We start from the raw sequence: 15,903 nt of genomic DNA on the forward strand, positions 1-15,903 counted from the left end.
GGGCAGAACATCAGCCCCATGTGGGTGTTGCCAGGTGGGTCCCGGTTGGGGCACGTGCAGGAGTCTGTCTTTTCGCCTCCCTGCCTCTCACTTGATTTAATAAAAAACATTCTTTAGTATTTTGTCAAATGGGGCTTTTTCCTTTATAGCCATCGTTCTGTTACCACTTATATTACTTGTTTCCATTTTTTAGTGTGAAGTTCAATTTGATTCCTTGGTTATATACTACAGAATATTTTTCCAATTATTTAAGGTTTAATAAGAATTGCTAGCACTTAATCTTTCTATATGCAATTGCTTTTCTAAGGAAAAGCAGCGATTACCCTAATCCTGTTTTCTGAAGTTCTTTCTCAATATCATAAGAATGAATGTATCTGTTAAAGTAACTAAAAGAAATGGTAAAAAGTCAAAGAATTTGTATTTTGCTTAAAGCACAGAACAACGTTCTCTGCACAGAAGTGGTTGCACCCATTTCTCCTTGTCTACCTTATTTTGTATATTTGCTTATCTACCTTATTTTGTATATTTGCATCCTCCCTGGCAACTACTAAGTTGTTCTGAGCCACTGGTCTCACTTAATGGTATCAGAGTAAGGGATTCATTTATTAATTCAATCATTCATTCAAAAACAAGGATTGATATGTGAGGATACAGAAGTAAATGAAAAAGTATGACCTCACATAGCTAACATTGTAGTCAACAGAAAATGAACTAAATGGATAAATTATATAGTGTGTAAAGAAGGTGGTTTGGACAAAACAGATTAGGTGTGAGGGGAGTATTAGCAGGTTTGGTTGCCCGATTCTTGCCTGTCTCCAGAGAGCCTGGAACCACGATTGCCCCTGGGCCAGCGTCTGGGAATATAGCTGGTGGAATGTTCTTTATTCATGAATGACGATGGTTCAGATGCCCGAGCACTGAGGCATGCTGTTCTAGCCGGTCCAGGTTGTTTAGCAAGTTCATGCACACCTGGCGTATCTCTGCTGGGGTCCTGTGCTTCAGTACCATGGCTGGGCACCTAACAGGAATGGGTCTACATGACCAGTGCCCCCGTGCCAGCATTGGACCCTAAGACTATTGGCCTTCCCTGCAAAGAGACACTTTGCATGTGTCCCTGCAACTCAGAGAGAACTTGTGTCTTGTACAGTTTTCATCTGAGGAAGAACTTGGAACCCCGTGCATGACCTCTGTGGGCTTAACTGAGGCATTTATTCTTGCTCCTGTTCACTCTTCATTCTTTGCTGTGATAAATCTTAGTTATGAGTGGAGTGAGACTTTCTGGTGAATCACCAAACTTTAAAGTGGTCTTGAGAACCCTGAAACAAGGTAGGGGGGCTCGGGAGGGTAGGAGTTACAAGTATTATCATTTTTTTAATTTAGTAATTTAATGGGGTGACATTGAACAATTAATGTACATAGGTTTCAGGTGAACATCTCTATAGCATGTGAACTGCTGATTGTGTTATGTGCCCACCACCAAACAATCAAATAATTTTCTCTTCCTGTATATTTGTCCCTTTTTACTCCCTGCCTCCTCTCCTCTTCTCTCCTCCTCCCCCTCTCCTTCTCTCTCTCCCTCTCATAAAGGAAGTTTAATTTTGAAAAGAGTTTAAGGAGGTGAGGGAGTCAATTATTTGGATATCTGGGGGAAGAGAATTCTAGGCAGCAGGAACAGCCTGTGCAAAGACCCAGAGGTGGGAACGTGCCTGGCGTGCTCAGGGAAGTGCAAGGGGCCTGGGTGGATCAGGAGTGAGGGCAGAGTTGGGGGTGAGCGCAGAGATGCCGTGGTGGGGGGGCATCATCAGACAAGGACCCTGAGGGGAGACCGTGTTGTCTGTTAGCATGCACTCCTGGATGAAATGTGAAATTCCCGTCTTCCTCCAAATTTGCTTCTCAGTTTTCTCAGCTCACTGGTTTTTATTTCTGTCAGTCTTCACACCGTCTTATTAACCTCATTGTTCCTTTCTCAGTCTTTACAAGATTTTGCTGAGTTTTCTCAGAAAATGAAATCTCACTTCCTTCTGTCCTTTTTTCATCTGTGATGCCAAGCCTAACCCTGATAACTGAGCTGAGCTCTGATGTATCATACAAAGGAAGAGGAAAACCAGTTTCTCCATCCCTCACTATACCCTGTGCCCCAAAACCAGGTGTGGAGAGCCTGAGAAGGCCTCAGTGTGGAGGTCGTGGCCAAGCTGAGCTGAAAGGATGACTGACAGGGATTGAATTCTGGTTTCAGAGGGCTGTACCAGTCAGACCTGCCCCAGCCTCCTCCTTCAAAACCCCGTTCTGGTTTTTCTTCCACAGAGGAGCCCTCCCGTCCACCTCAGTCTGAGGTAGGTGCCCAGTACCGCCATGGCAGCCGGACCAATGCTTTCTCAAATACTTAAAAAGAGGTTCTTTCCCTAGCTGGGGCTGTAGGTTCTTCTGTTGCTCTGTATTTTATAAAGCCTGTGTTATAGAGTACTAAATAAATGTTGACTACATCTGTGAGTGAATGAATAATTGTGATTCTAAAAGAGGAGAAAAGACTGGAACAAAAAGATAAAAATCAGGACCATAAATGCCTGTGGAGTGAACTTGGACAATATGTTTTAAGAGCCTGAGTTTGGTTCATTTGCATTGAGGGGAAGGGGCCCTGTGGATGTGCAGGAAGGAGCAGTCCAAGTGCTGGTCTCGGCTCTCTCACTTGTTCCCTGTTGAGTTGACTGCAAAGTGCTCATTCTTAAGTTATAAAAGCACTCTTTTTTTATGTTACTCATTTCACTAGTTCTGGTGAATCACTTGCATTTAAGTAAAACCTCTCATCCTAATGGAGAAAATGTGTATTTTATTTGCACCATAACATTTTTCACCTTTGGAGATCATGTCCTTATTTTATTTCAAGTCTTCTTAGATGTGACATTTTCTTAGTAATGAACACTAACTTACTGCAAGTAAATTTGTTTTGTTTCAGACAGGCACTGATTTTATTTTTCTTTTAAACTTGAAAGCCAGTAAGAATTTTGGGTTCAGTCTGCTGCTTGAACAGTGGAAAGGAGGCTTTTCTACTTGACTGTGTTTTTTTCCCTTTAGTTCAGCACCCTTTCATTCCTTGAAAAGAAGGAGGGGGTGTGCCCATGTTTGAATGCTGTAAAGATTAAACTGTTGAAGGCCTTTCCACTCTGCTTCTGTTCTGAAGAACGTAGAACAATATGGCCTTTTCTCTGTATAAGTTCCTTTATTGTCCTTACTCTTTTCTAAACTTTCAGCCCTCCTTCCTACTAAATAGGGAGATTGTGCTGGTACCGCAGGAGAAAGAATTGTAAAACAACTTTATTGGTATTGTTTTGTAATAGTAAAAGTAAATTATTAAAATTTAATTTTTGCTGTAATACAGTTGCATTATATATATTTACTTAGCAGATTTTGCTAAGTATGTATTCTTGAGTCAAAACTTACAAGTTAAATATTCTTTTTAAAAAAGTTTTTACTTATTGATTTTAGAAAGAAGGAGGTAGGGAAGGAGGGAGAGAGAAAAACATTGATTTGTTGTTCCACTTATTTATGTAGTCATTGGTTGATTCTTGAGTGTGCCGTGACCAGGGATTGAACCTGTAACCTTGGCGTATTGGGATGGTAATCTGAGCTACCACCTAGCCAGGTCTCCCAAGTTAAATATTATTGTGAAAAAGAAGGGAAGTCATATTAATTTCCAAACGCAAAAAAAATTTAAAATATTTCTCACCAGCAACTATGGGATTAAGCTCAAAATTGCGGTGAATACTAGTGATAGCAAGCTGGCTGCAACTTCAAATGGGTTGAATGTCCTACCGTTCTACAGGGTGCTTAGCCATTTCTGATCTCTTCTTTCTCTACCTCTTTCCCTTCATTTCTTCTCTCTTCTTCTCCTACTCATCTCTTCTTCCTACCCTCCTTCCTCACTGCTTTTTCATTCATCTGTTATCTGCACATTAAACACCTTACTAATATCTGACAGAACACTGGCTGCATTCGAAGCAACACTGGCTATCAAGAAGTTTATTTTTGTGGAGAGAGGAGACAAATACCCAGAAAAGTAAACACACTGGCATATATCATGTGCCACAGACCAGTCAGTACAGAAGAGAAGACCCCATCTGCCTGGGGTAAGGGCAAATTTATTTGAAGAGGGGGCATTTGAGCTACACTTTGAAGTATGGGTTACAATTTTGACAGATAAAGATGAAAAAACGTACTTTTCAGATAAAAGAATGAAATATTGTAGCAGGAAAGTGGGTGGATCTTATATAGTGACCAGTGACCTCTTTATGTGCCAGTACAGAGCGGATGTTAGCAGACTTTTTCTGTGAAGTGCCAGGTAGTGAATAATTTTGCAAGTCATATGGCCTTTGGTGCAATTATCAACTCTGCTGTCACAGCAAAGGCAGTCATAGGCAATACATAAATGAATAATGTGGCAGTGTTTCAATAAAACTTTATTTACAAAAATAGACAGTGGATCTGAGTTGGCCAGCAGGTTAGCATTAGCCAGTCCTTGATGAAAGGGTATGATTAGATAAGGCTGGAAAGGGAAGTGGCCAGATCTTAGATTTTTGAATGCAAGGCTAAAAAGACTTGGGAATTAATTGCTATTCTCTTAGTGAAACCATGATTGTTATTTCTTTATTAAAAGTTTTAATAAATAGACATTTAAATTTGGAACCAGATGTTTTCTGTTTATATGTTAAGATATTTGCATAGCTAGCTGTAAACTGAGATTGCTGTGACTGAATATCTTATATGAAAATGGTGGATACGGAGTGAACTAGGTCTCTCAGTGCCCCCAGTAAAGCTTGATTTGGTTCATAGCCAGAAATTTAGCATCTTTCGGGTTCTCACCATAAAAAGTCAGATCGTGGGAAACGAGACTGTGCAGGACATTTGGAGACCTGACCTCAAAATACTGGTATTCTTCCTGCTAAAAAAATTTAGTGTGAACTACTTCCAAAGTAGATTAGATCCACATTTCAATACTTATTTAAAAAAAAAAACAACTTAATTGACATGTAAAAAGCGGTACATATTTAATGTATAGAAATTGATGGTTTAGGGGGTAAAGTCCATATGTGTGAACTATCACCACCGTCAAGACCATAGGCATATCCATCACCTCCCATAGCCTCCTCCTGTGCCTGTTGTTATTTATTTTGTGGTAAGAACAATTAAGTAAGATCTGCCTTCATAGGAAATTTTAAGTAGATAATGCAGTATTGTTAGCAGTCTGCACTGTGCTGCATAGTAGATTACCAGTACCTATTCATCTTGCATAACTGAAACTTCACAACTTTTGACCATCATCTCCCCACTGCCCCCTCCCCCATCCCCTGGCAATCACCATTCTGTTCTCTGCTTCTATGAGTTTGACTATTTTAGATTCTACATATTAGCGAGATCATATATCATTTGTCTTTCTGTGTCTGGCTTATTTCACTTAGCATAATGTCCTTCAGGTACATCCATGTTGATACAAATGTCAGTATTTTCTTCCTTTTAAGGCTGCATAACAGCCCATTATATTTATATATATTTACCTTGGCTATTGCAAATAATGCTACAATGAATATTGAGTACAGGCATTCCTCTTTGAGATTGATATGTATTATAGGTATTGTTACACATTTTGATTCTGAATTAGTTTCTACCTAATTTTATGGAAGACTGTTAGGTACTATAAAAAGTTCTTGTCTGTGTTTCAATATTGCTTTTGAAGAACCTCTTTTATGGTATTATCAGATAATTCTGTTTTTTTCACATGTTGCTTCCTCAGAATAAAGTTTTCAAGTTAAGACTGTGTCTTATTAATGTCTGTATTTCCTTAATATCTAGCTAGTGCAGATCTTGCCAAAAGTAGGGAGTCAGTAAACATTTGTTGGGTGAATTAATGTAGGTGAACCTTCTAATTGTTCCCAACTATCTATTTCATCCCACTGCTCATTCTTTCTAGTTCTCATCAGAATGCATAAACCTCAATGTAGTTTTAAAAATTCATTTATTATTGAAATATTTTAAAATTTGATCTATTATTTATAAGCTTTATATACCTAGTATATATTTAGCATTATATTTCTAGAGAGGAAAAACTTTGCTGTATATAGCAAATGAAATTATTGTAGATGCTTAAAACAAATTGGAAAAGAAAGCTGGTTTTTGTAGAGAAATGTGACAAGAAGGTAGTTTCTCCATGGGCATAGTGGAAACCTATGTAATGGTAGCAACATAATAGGACGATGTCAGGTTCTCTTGTAAAGAAGTCAGATTGTAATTTATTAGTTTATCCCACTTCAAGCTCTTAATGTTGTCTAAGTCAGTGGTCCCCAACCCCCGGGGCCGCGGACCAGTACTGGTCCGCAGAGAAAGAATAAATAACTTACATTATTTTCGTTTTATTTATATTTAAGTCTGGACAGTGTTTTATTTTTTAAAAATGACCAGATTCCCTCTGTTACATCTGTCTAAGACTCACTCTTGATGTTTGCCTGGGTCACGTGATACATTTATCCGTCCCACCCTAAAAGGCTGGTCCGTGAAAATATTTTCTGACATTAAACCGGTCTGTGGCCCAAAAAAGGCTGGGGACCACTGGTCCAAGTAATAATTAGCAATATATTTTCAATCCTTTCTTCTCTGAGTTACATATGTGGGTCCTATGACAAAATCATAATATACTGTTAGTTCTGATAACCTTTTTCAAGAACATTTCTGTATACCTGTTTATTGCTACCTTTTGAATTTTAGTGTTTTTCACTACTTAACACCACTTGTAATTATGTGCTAAAGATTTAAATCTTTCCACAACTTTAGGACCTTCCTCATTGATGTGTATTTTTACTTAATTTCTCTCAACATTTAGATTATATGTTTTCTAAGGGTGCAGTTGAAATCATTTAATATTGAACCATTTTTAAACCAGTGGTGACATATTGAAAAGAAGATTATGTAGGCAAGACATAATGATTATAATTTAGTGACAGAGAAAATAATATATGCATAGACAGCTAAAAATACAATGGGAAAAAGTAGGCAGATTATGGAGACAAAAGCACCTCTGGTTGAAAATCATATATTTAATCACAGATTCTGCCCAGTCTAAATGCTAAAGTATTTTTGTTGGAGGTGACAAATAGCAAGGGGTATTGTTATAGATATATGTGGCTTCTGGTCGCCAGACTTGTTTACCTGGTGAAATTCTTGACATCACAGAAGTCCGAAGCATTCTGTTTTAAGTCATGGGCAGGTTTAATTCTTTTTAACCTTTCTTTTATTTTAAGAAAAAAGAATTGTTTGTTCCCGTTTTATTGTTTTACTCAGGCTTTCAGCCTAGTGTCATATTTTTGTTTCGTTTTTAATGCTGTTTTCGCTGCTCTTTGTACTGGGGCCACACAAACCAGACTGAGGAATGAGGGTGAGAGCCTGGAGGGTCAGCGAATGAGCATTTCCCACTCAGTGCTGGCTGGGAGGCTGGGAGGCTGCATGTAAGGGAGTAAATTATGATGAAAACCCAATTCCTAAGGTTTTTCAATGAGAGGTGTGTGGATAACATGCTTGGGACTTGGAATCAGATGAGTTAGTCTCCTGTTTTTTTTAACTGCAATTTTAGCTTCAGTTTTCTTGCCATATATTAGGGGAAATGCCTTGCAGGGTTGTGTTAGGATGAACCTGGGCAATTTCATTGTTGTGTCATTGAGTAAAGTTTCTAGCCCTACTTAGACCATGTGTTTTGTGTGTGTGTATCACACAGATATCAATAGATTTTTTTCAGCTTGAGCTAGCTAGGATGCGTCTGCTCAGGCCGTCATTGTGCCTGTCTGTATGGTGATCTACTATACAGGTATAGGAGACCTCCTCAGAGTGGAAGACTGATTTTGTTAGCCGAGATTTGACTTTTGTGAATTGGTTTTTTCTGACTTCGGTATTTACTTTTCTCATCAAATTTATGGTATTATTACATGTGAAAAAAATAAAATCATCCATATTGGATTAGAAAACATTTTGGAAAACAAAAACAAACCCAGCTTCAGAATGTCAGGAGATTTTAGTGTGTCTTATTTTGGTAATTGTACTTGTACAAAGATGAAACAGATGGCTATGTAGAGTTTTTTTTATTTTTTTTATTCAGTGAGAGGAGGGGAGGCAGAGACAGACTCCTTCAAGTGCCCCCAGCTTGGATGCACCCAGCAAACCCAGTAGGGGGTGATGCTCTGGCTATCTGGGGTGTTGCTTTGTTGCTCAGCAACCGAGCTCTTAGAGCACCCGAGGCAGAGGCCATGCAGCCATCCTAATTGCCCAGGGCCTACTCCCCCCAAATGAGCCATGGCTACAGGAGGGGGCGGCAGTGGTGGGGGAGGGAGGGAGGGAGAGAGAGAGAAAGAAAGAATAAGAAAGAAAGACAGAGACAAGAGGGGTGGGGTAGGGGTGGAGAAGCAGATGGGCACTTCTTCTGTGTGCCCTGGCCAGGAATTGATCCTGGGACATCCACACACTGCGCTGACACTCCACCACTGAGCCAACTGGCCAGGGGTAGGGGGGAGGAGAGGGAAGGGGTTGGGGTGGGGAGGGGCACAAAGAAAACCACTTAGAAGGTGACAGAAGACAATTGGACTTTGGGTGATGGGAATGCAGCATAATCAAATGTCAAAATAACCTAGAGATGTTTTCTCTGAACATATGTATCCTGATTTATCAATGTCACCCCATTAAAATTAATTTTTAAAACGAGAAAAAAAATACACAGGCTTAAGACTAGATTTTGATAAATTTATGAATGACTTGCAATATAGATCTTTCAGAGAGAACTAAGGAATATAAAATAACGGCTAATGCTTACTGAGTACTTATGATGACAGGCTCTATTTTATTTTATTAAAAAATTTTAAAATGTTTTTAAAAAAACCCCAAAAAACAAATTTAGCTTAATATGTTATTACACATTCGAGTTTGTCCACAAATCCAAAGGCTCTGAGAATTTCTGAAATTAATCTTTGCAGCAAATGGATTAATAAAAATTCCCTATTGAGTTCCATTCCTGAATGTGCTGTTGAAGGAGCCACTGTAAGTGCAGACTCCACTGAATATCATTATCCTTCTTTCCATTGCCCTCTCTCAGTAAGAGAGTAGTCCAGCCCAAACCCTGTATTTAAGTTGTACCGATCATTAAAGTTCTTGCTTTGGAAGCAGGCAACAGAATCCGACTCTGGTTAGAAGACGTCAAGGGACTTGTGGGAGGGATTATGCTACAGTTCACAGGCAGCAAGCAGGGCTCACCACCTAGCCTGTGGAGGAGAGGGACCGGTAAAACGCTGGAAACCTCGTGGGTAAAAGGTCAGACTTTCTAAGATGGTTCAGCTCCAGCAGCCATTAGTCTTTGCGTGTCTTTCTTTTTCTTTATATTTTGTTGTGTTTGTTTTCATTTTCTATTAGCCTCTGTATCTTACTCACATTTGGAGGTACTGACAAAATTGGTCGGACCTACATTAGATGTTTTATGCCAGTGGCTCAATAAATATTGTCTAGGGAATCAGGCAGGTGGCTGGAGGAACAGTACTTTGAATTGAGCAGCAGCTACTTGTCATCTACATATAAATCGTTTTCTGTACTAAGTGGACCTACTCGAGTACATTGGGTTTAGGAACCCATCATGTCATGTATATTACAACCTTTTCCTTTTTCCCCATGAGTTAAATTTCCCATTGGAGTTTAAAGCCATGGCTTGGCATCAGTATATGTTTATGGGGACACTTTTTTCCATCTTTTTAATTGCGGTAATATAAGAATTTAAGTTCTCAATGGTGAGAACAAGTCAATTAATTAATTGAATTAATTTTAGTAGTGACCCCAGAAGTCACTGTATCATGGTGTAAAGATGGTTTTGCAGTCATTCACAGGGATTTTTTGTATCCGTGACACTTGGAGTAGTTTGCATCACCTGTGTGAATTCTTATTTCTTCTTTGGTAAAATGAACTTGATATTCCATATTTCACAAAGGTGTGTTAAGATTTTTTTTTTTGTCGGCCCTGGCCAGTGGCTCAGTGGATAGAGCATTGGCCCGGCATATGGACGTCCCAGGTTTGATTCCCGGTCAGGGCACACATGAGAAGTGACCATCTGCTTCTCCACCCTTCCCTCTCCCCCTTCTATCTCCCTTCCCCTCCCGCAGCCAGTGGCTTGATTAATCCAGAAATGGGCCGGGGAGTGGGCCGGGGTGCTGAGGATAGCTCCATCAAAGCGGTACAGCTTCAGGAGCTAAAAAAAAAAAATCTCCTACTTGAGCATCAGACCCTGACGGGATTGCCCAGTGGATCCCGGTCGGGGCACAAGCAGGAGTCTGCCCCACTATCTCCTCTCCTCTCACCTTAAAAAAAAAAAAAAAAATGTCCCTTGATACCAAGGACATATATATATTTATTCCCAGCCCTTTTCATATTTTGACTTTAAATGGTTACAAACATGATTTTATTTATTTTAGTGAAGTCATAGTAATGAATTGAACTGCGATATGATGAGAAAAGACTGAAATAATGTGAGGAATAGTTGGAATTAAGGCCAGGGCTTAATTGACCTGTTAGTACCTGATGCTTCTAAATTTAGCTATTAAAAGTAATGATAGCAGTGACTACTCACAAATAATTTAATCTCCCACAAGGCTGTCTATTGTTAAAATGCCAAGAAAGCAGAAGTGTGGATAAACTTCAGTTATCTATATTTTGGTGTTGTAATCTATTCTCCATAATATATACAAGATTATTGTCCTGGAAATGAACGTTTATTCAGACTGACTAATAGGGCCTCTTTTTAAGATATGACTGTCTAGGATATGATCCTCCCCTTTTGCCAATTAATTCTTCCCACGTTCTTAGTTAGTTAGTTAGTTAGTTTTTTAGTTTATTCATTTTAGAAGAGAGAGAAAGAGAGAGAGAGAGAGAGAAGGGGAAGGGGGGAGGAGCAGGAAGCTTCAACTCCCATATGTGCCTTGACCGGGCAAGCCCAGGGTTTTGAACCGGCGACCTCAGCATTCCAGGTCGAGGCTTTATCCACTGTGCCACCACAGGTCAGGCTCAAGTTGCTTTTAAGACTAGAATCAGGCAAATGTAGTGCGGTGGTTTAAGAGCACAAGCTTTGCAGAGAGACAGCCCTGAGTTTGTGTCCTGCTTCCTCTACCTACTATGGTTTGGCCATGACTGATTTACAAACCTCTTAACTGCAGTTACCAATATATATATATAAGATGAAGAAAACAATAGTATCTCTCTACTGAGGGTTTTCTGAAGAGTAAATGGAGCGATGCATTTAAGAGAATGCCTGGCTCTTTAACCTGCCAACCACTTTAATTCTTATTGTAATTATACCGTATTTCCCCATGTATAAGATGATCCCATGTGTAAGACACACCTTAATTTTGGGGCCCAAAATTTGCAAAAAAAAAAATGTATTGCATAAAGTTAATGAATTCAAGTTTTATTCATCAGAAAATTTATACAACTCCTCAGCACTGTCAAAAGTCGCATCCATTACCTTATCCTGATGATGAATCACTGTCTTTAACAAAGAGTGCAGAAACAAGCACGAAAATGCTGGAAATGCAAGTAAAAAAATCTACAACCACTGTATTAGACGCACCCAGTTTTTAGACCCCAAATTTTTTGAAAAAGGGTGTGTCTTATACATGGGGAAATATGGTAATTATTATTACATATAAGAAATACAGACCTGACCTGTGGTGGCGCAGTGGATAAAGCATGGACCTGGAATGCTGACGTCGCTGGTTCGAAACCCTGGGCTTGCCTGGTCAAGGCACATATGGGAGTTGATGCTTCCTGCTCCTCCCTCCCCCTTCTCTCTCTCTGTCTCTCCTCTCTCTCTCTCTCACTGTCTCTCCCTCTCCTCTCTAAAATGAATGAAAAAAAAAAAAAAAGAAATACACTAAAAATATGTTTGAGTGTAATATATAAAGACTCATATTTGGATAACATTTAACCTCATTTTAGATTCTTGTAAGGAACCGAGTTCTTGTCTCACTTGCAGGATTGTTCCTTACTAGGACTGGGCAGTTGTTACAGTGGTTCTATTTGTATTAAAAAAATTTTTTTTGTTCCAAAAGCAACTTAAAGTCTAGTTTATTTTAACAAAGTTAGGGTAGATAAGGCATAATAACAATTTCGTAGTGATCTTCTTGTGGCTAAATCAGTGTTGACTGGGATTTCTGTTTTCACCTGATGTGCTGTTCTTACTAAACATTATTTTGAGTAATAATGTTTTTATGCAAGTTTGTAGCACTTGACTCCTTATGAAGCATTTTTTATTGATGTGCTCAAATGCTTGTGGTCTCTAATTTATTATTAATAATATTAAATGACAAGCAAACATTATTTACATTATTTCATTTTATTTACTCTGTAATATAGTCATGTGCTCTCAGTTTTACAGGTGAGAAATTGGACTTAGGTAACACAGCAAGGGCACACATCTAGGGATGACAGAGATGGACCTTCACATCTAGGGATGACAGAGATGGACCTTCAATGGCTCCGAAGCCCATTTCTAGTGGAAGTGAATGCATCTTTGTTAAAGGTGTTCCAAGGCCATTCCCCTGGTGATACAAGTTCTGTATTAAAGTTAGAGACTGTTACTGGTAAATCCACGAACACATTGTCAGGACTTGTGCTTGTGGAGTAAGGCTGGAGTTTTAAGTAGAAAGAAGCTTTAGTTTCTCATTTTCTTTAATCTGTTATGTTACTGTTTTCTCATTTATTTAATAGATAATGCTTTTTGTTTATGTAGGAAATATTTTTGTTTGATATTGTATGTTTGGATCTGAAAAATACCCATGCTTTCCAGAACCAAATAGTGAAGCTAGCTATGCACTGATTGATTGATTTGGTTAGAAGCCATTTCATTCTAAGAACTTGAATTCTGATTTAATGTTAAATCTATGTAACTTGATAGCATTAGAATTAGTGAAACAAAGTAAAAATGTATTTTCCTGAAGAGAGAACCTCTGTCTTCCTCTTATTTTCTGCCCTCCTTTTTCCTTTTAATTGGAAGAAAAAATGGAGGAATATTACCGTGCCTTACTAATCATAAATTCAAATTCAGTTTTAAGAAAAATAATGAATTTGTTGTAATGTTTTTATACCACTTTCTATTGATCCACCATAAATATGTATTTTCTACATTAACAGCAGTTTTGTATTATAACTCAGATGCCTGAAAACCATTATAAAGAGTAGTGACATATGTATTCTAGGATCTAACATGCTGCCATTTCTGTTTTTTTCTCTTCCAGTATCTGTATTTATGCTGAAAGTCCAGGTGAATGACATCATTAGTCGCCAGTACCTGAATCAAGCAGTTGTAGAAGTGTTTGTGAATTTCACGAAGACAAATTCCACAGTAACTAAAAACAATGGAGCAGTATTGATAAGAGTTCCCTATAAACTAGGACTCAGCTTAACCATTGTTGCTTACAAAGATGGCTATGTGTTGACACCTCTGCCTTGGAAGACCGGAAAAATGCCAAGTAAGCAACTTAGGCAGTGTTTGCCTTTATTTACTATACATAAGTTTTCCTCTGCTCTGGGAATCTCTCTTTTTTTTTTTTGGTATTTTTTTTTTTTTTTTGGTATTTTTCTTAAGTTGGAAACGGGGAGGCAGTCAGACAGACTCCCACATGCGCCCGACAGGGATCCGCCCGACAGGGATCCACCCGGCACGCCCACCAGGGGACGATGCTCCGCCCATCCAGGGCGCTGCTCTGCTGCAACCAGAGCCATTCTAGCTGCCTGAGGCAGAGGCCATAGGCATATTTTATTTAAATACATATTTAAATACATATTTTATTTAAAAATGTATTGTACAATAAATATGTATTTTCCGATGGCTTTAGGCGACCCCTGTGTTTTGGTCGTTCGACCCCCACCGGGGTCGCAACCCACAGGTTGAGAACCACGGCCATAGAGCCATCCTCGGTGCCCTGGCCAACTTTGCTCCAATGGAGCCTTGGCTGCGGGAGGGGAAGAGAGAGACAGAGAGGAAGGAGGGGGGGAAGGGTGGAGAAGCAGATGGGCGCTTCTCCTGTGTGCCCTGGCCGGGAATCGAACCCGGGACTCCTGCATGCCAGGCCGACGCTGTACCACTGAGCCAACCGGCCAGGACCTGCTCTGGGAATCTCTTATTCTGGTAAACTGAAAATGAGACTCTCTCTCTGAAGTCAATATACAGTAGGTTCGAAAGGAATGCCAGTTTGAAAGGAACATGAGGGCCTTTTTCCTGCTACAGAGGCCTGAAGGAATTCCGAGCAAAGCTGTGGTATAAGGCCTGCATGCCCCAGGGATGGCTGAGAAGGAGGGTGGGCTGGGTAGAGCGGGGCCAGGTGATGAAAGAATGTCCTCGAAGGTGAGATAAGTGTTGCAGATTTTTTGTGCTAAATAACAGGGTAGTTATTACAGATTCCTTGAGCACAACAAGTAAAAGTTATTTGGAAACTGAATTTACTTAACAGCATACATAATCAAGAGGCTGACAGCAGGGTAAAATGGATTCAGGGAACCTGGCTGTGAGGCTGTGGTCATGCTCCCAAGTGGACAGTAATAATAGAATGTCTGCAGTTACTGATTACAAAATTAGCATTGGTACAATAAACACATTGTTATGCACCAGAAGTAATAACCAGTTAGGGAAAATAATGACAAGAGCTCCCTCTTAGAACAATAAGAACAACAACAACAACAAAAAAATATATTCTGAGAACTCCCCCTCAAGAAAAAGTGAAATAACTGTGTGGGAAAAATAGAACTATCAAATCTTACTAATAGGCCTAAAAAACAACAACAAATCCAAATAAACTAAAGCCCTGAATAACTGGAAAAACACTGTATTTTTCTTAGAAAGCTTGAATACTAAGATTTCAATTTTTCACAAATTAATTTATAGATTTAATATTAAAAAATACTTGGCAAAAGTCTTGAATGTGAATAGTTTCAACTTTAAAAATACTATTTTGAAGAATAAATGAAAATTCCTGGGAATCTTGTTTTATTTTTTTTCTGCTGTTATTGATCTTTATTTTTAAAATGTTATTACAGTTGACATTCAGTATTACTTTATATTAGTTTTAGATGTATAGCATAGTGGTTAGTCAATCATACAATTTACAGTGACCCTCCTGATAATTCAGTTAGCACCTAAAACCATACATAGCTATTACAATATTATTGGCTATATCCCTAGGTTGTAATTTACATCCTTGTTTTGTAACCACCAGTTTGTACTTCTTGATTTCTTCACTTTTCTTTCTCTTACTCCCCCCCTCACCCCAAAGTTGATAACCCTCTGTGTTCTCTGTATCTGTGAGTCTGTTTTTATTTTGTTTATTTTGTTCTTTAGAGTCCACGTATAAGTGAAACCATATGGTAGTTGTCTTTTTCTGACTTATTCACTTAGCATAATACTTTCTAGGTCCATCCGTGTTGTCCATTGCAAATGGTAAGATTTCATTCTTTTCTTACGGCCAAGTTATATTCCATTGTATATATTTACCACATCTTCTTAATCTACTCATCTTAGGAATCTTTTTTTTATTTTTTTATTTTTCTGAAGCTGGGAACGGGGAGGCAGTCAGACAGACTCCCGCTTGCGCCCACCCGGCACGCCCACCAGGGGGCGATACTCTGCCCATCCGGGGCGTCGCTCTGTTGCAACCAGAGCCACTCTAGCTCCTGAGGCAGAGGCCATGGAGCCATCCCCAGCGCCTGGGCCAACTCTGCCCCAGTGGAGCCTTGGCTGCGGGAGGGGAAAAGAGAGACAGAGAGGAAGGAGAGGGGGAGGGGTGGAGAAGCAGATGGGCGCCTCTCCTATGTGCCCTGGCCGGGAATTGAACCCAGGACTTCCGC

The 15,903-nt window shown here is 39.4% G+C and overlaps 1 protein-coding gene across 1 annotated transcript in view; it reads left to right on the forward strand.

Moving 5' to 3' along the window:
* Positions 1–15,903, forward strand: part of FAM171B (family with sequence similarity 171 member B) — a 71,670-nt gene that overhangs the window by 32,352 nt on the left and 23,415 nt on the right. Inside the window, exon 2 of the mRNA XM_066345356.1 lies at positions 13,299–13,532. Coding sequence (XP_066201453.1) covers positions 13,299–13,532 — 234 coding nt within the window. The remainder of the gene's footprint in view (positions 1–13,298; positions 13,533–15,903) is intronic.

The sequence above is a fragment of the Saccopteryx leptura genome, chromosome 7, assembly GCF_036850995.1.
Source record: "Saccopteryx leptura isolate mSacLep1 chromosome 7, mSacLep1_pri_phased_curated, whole genome shotgun sequence".
In the NCBI taxonomy this organism is placed as follows: domain Eukaryota; kingdom Metazoa; phylum Chordata; class Mammalia; order Chiroptera; family Emballonuridae; genus Saccopteryx; species Saccopteryx leptura.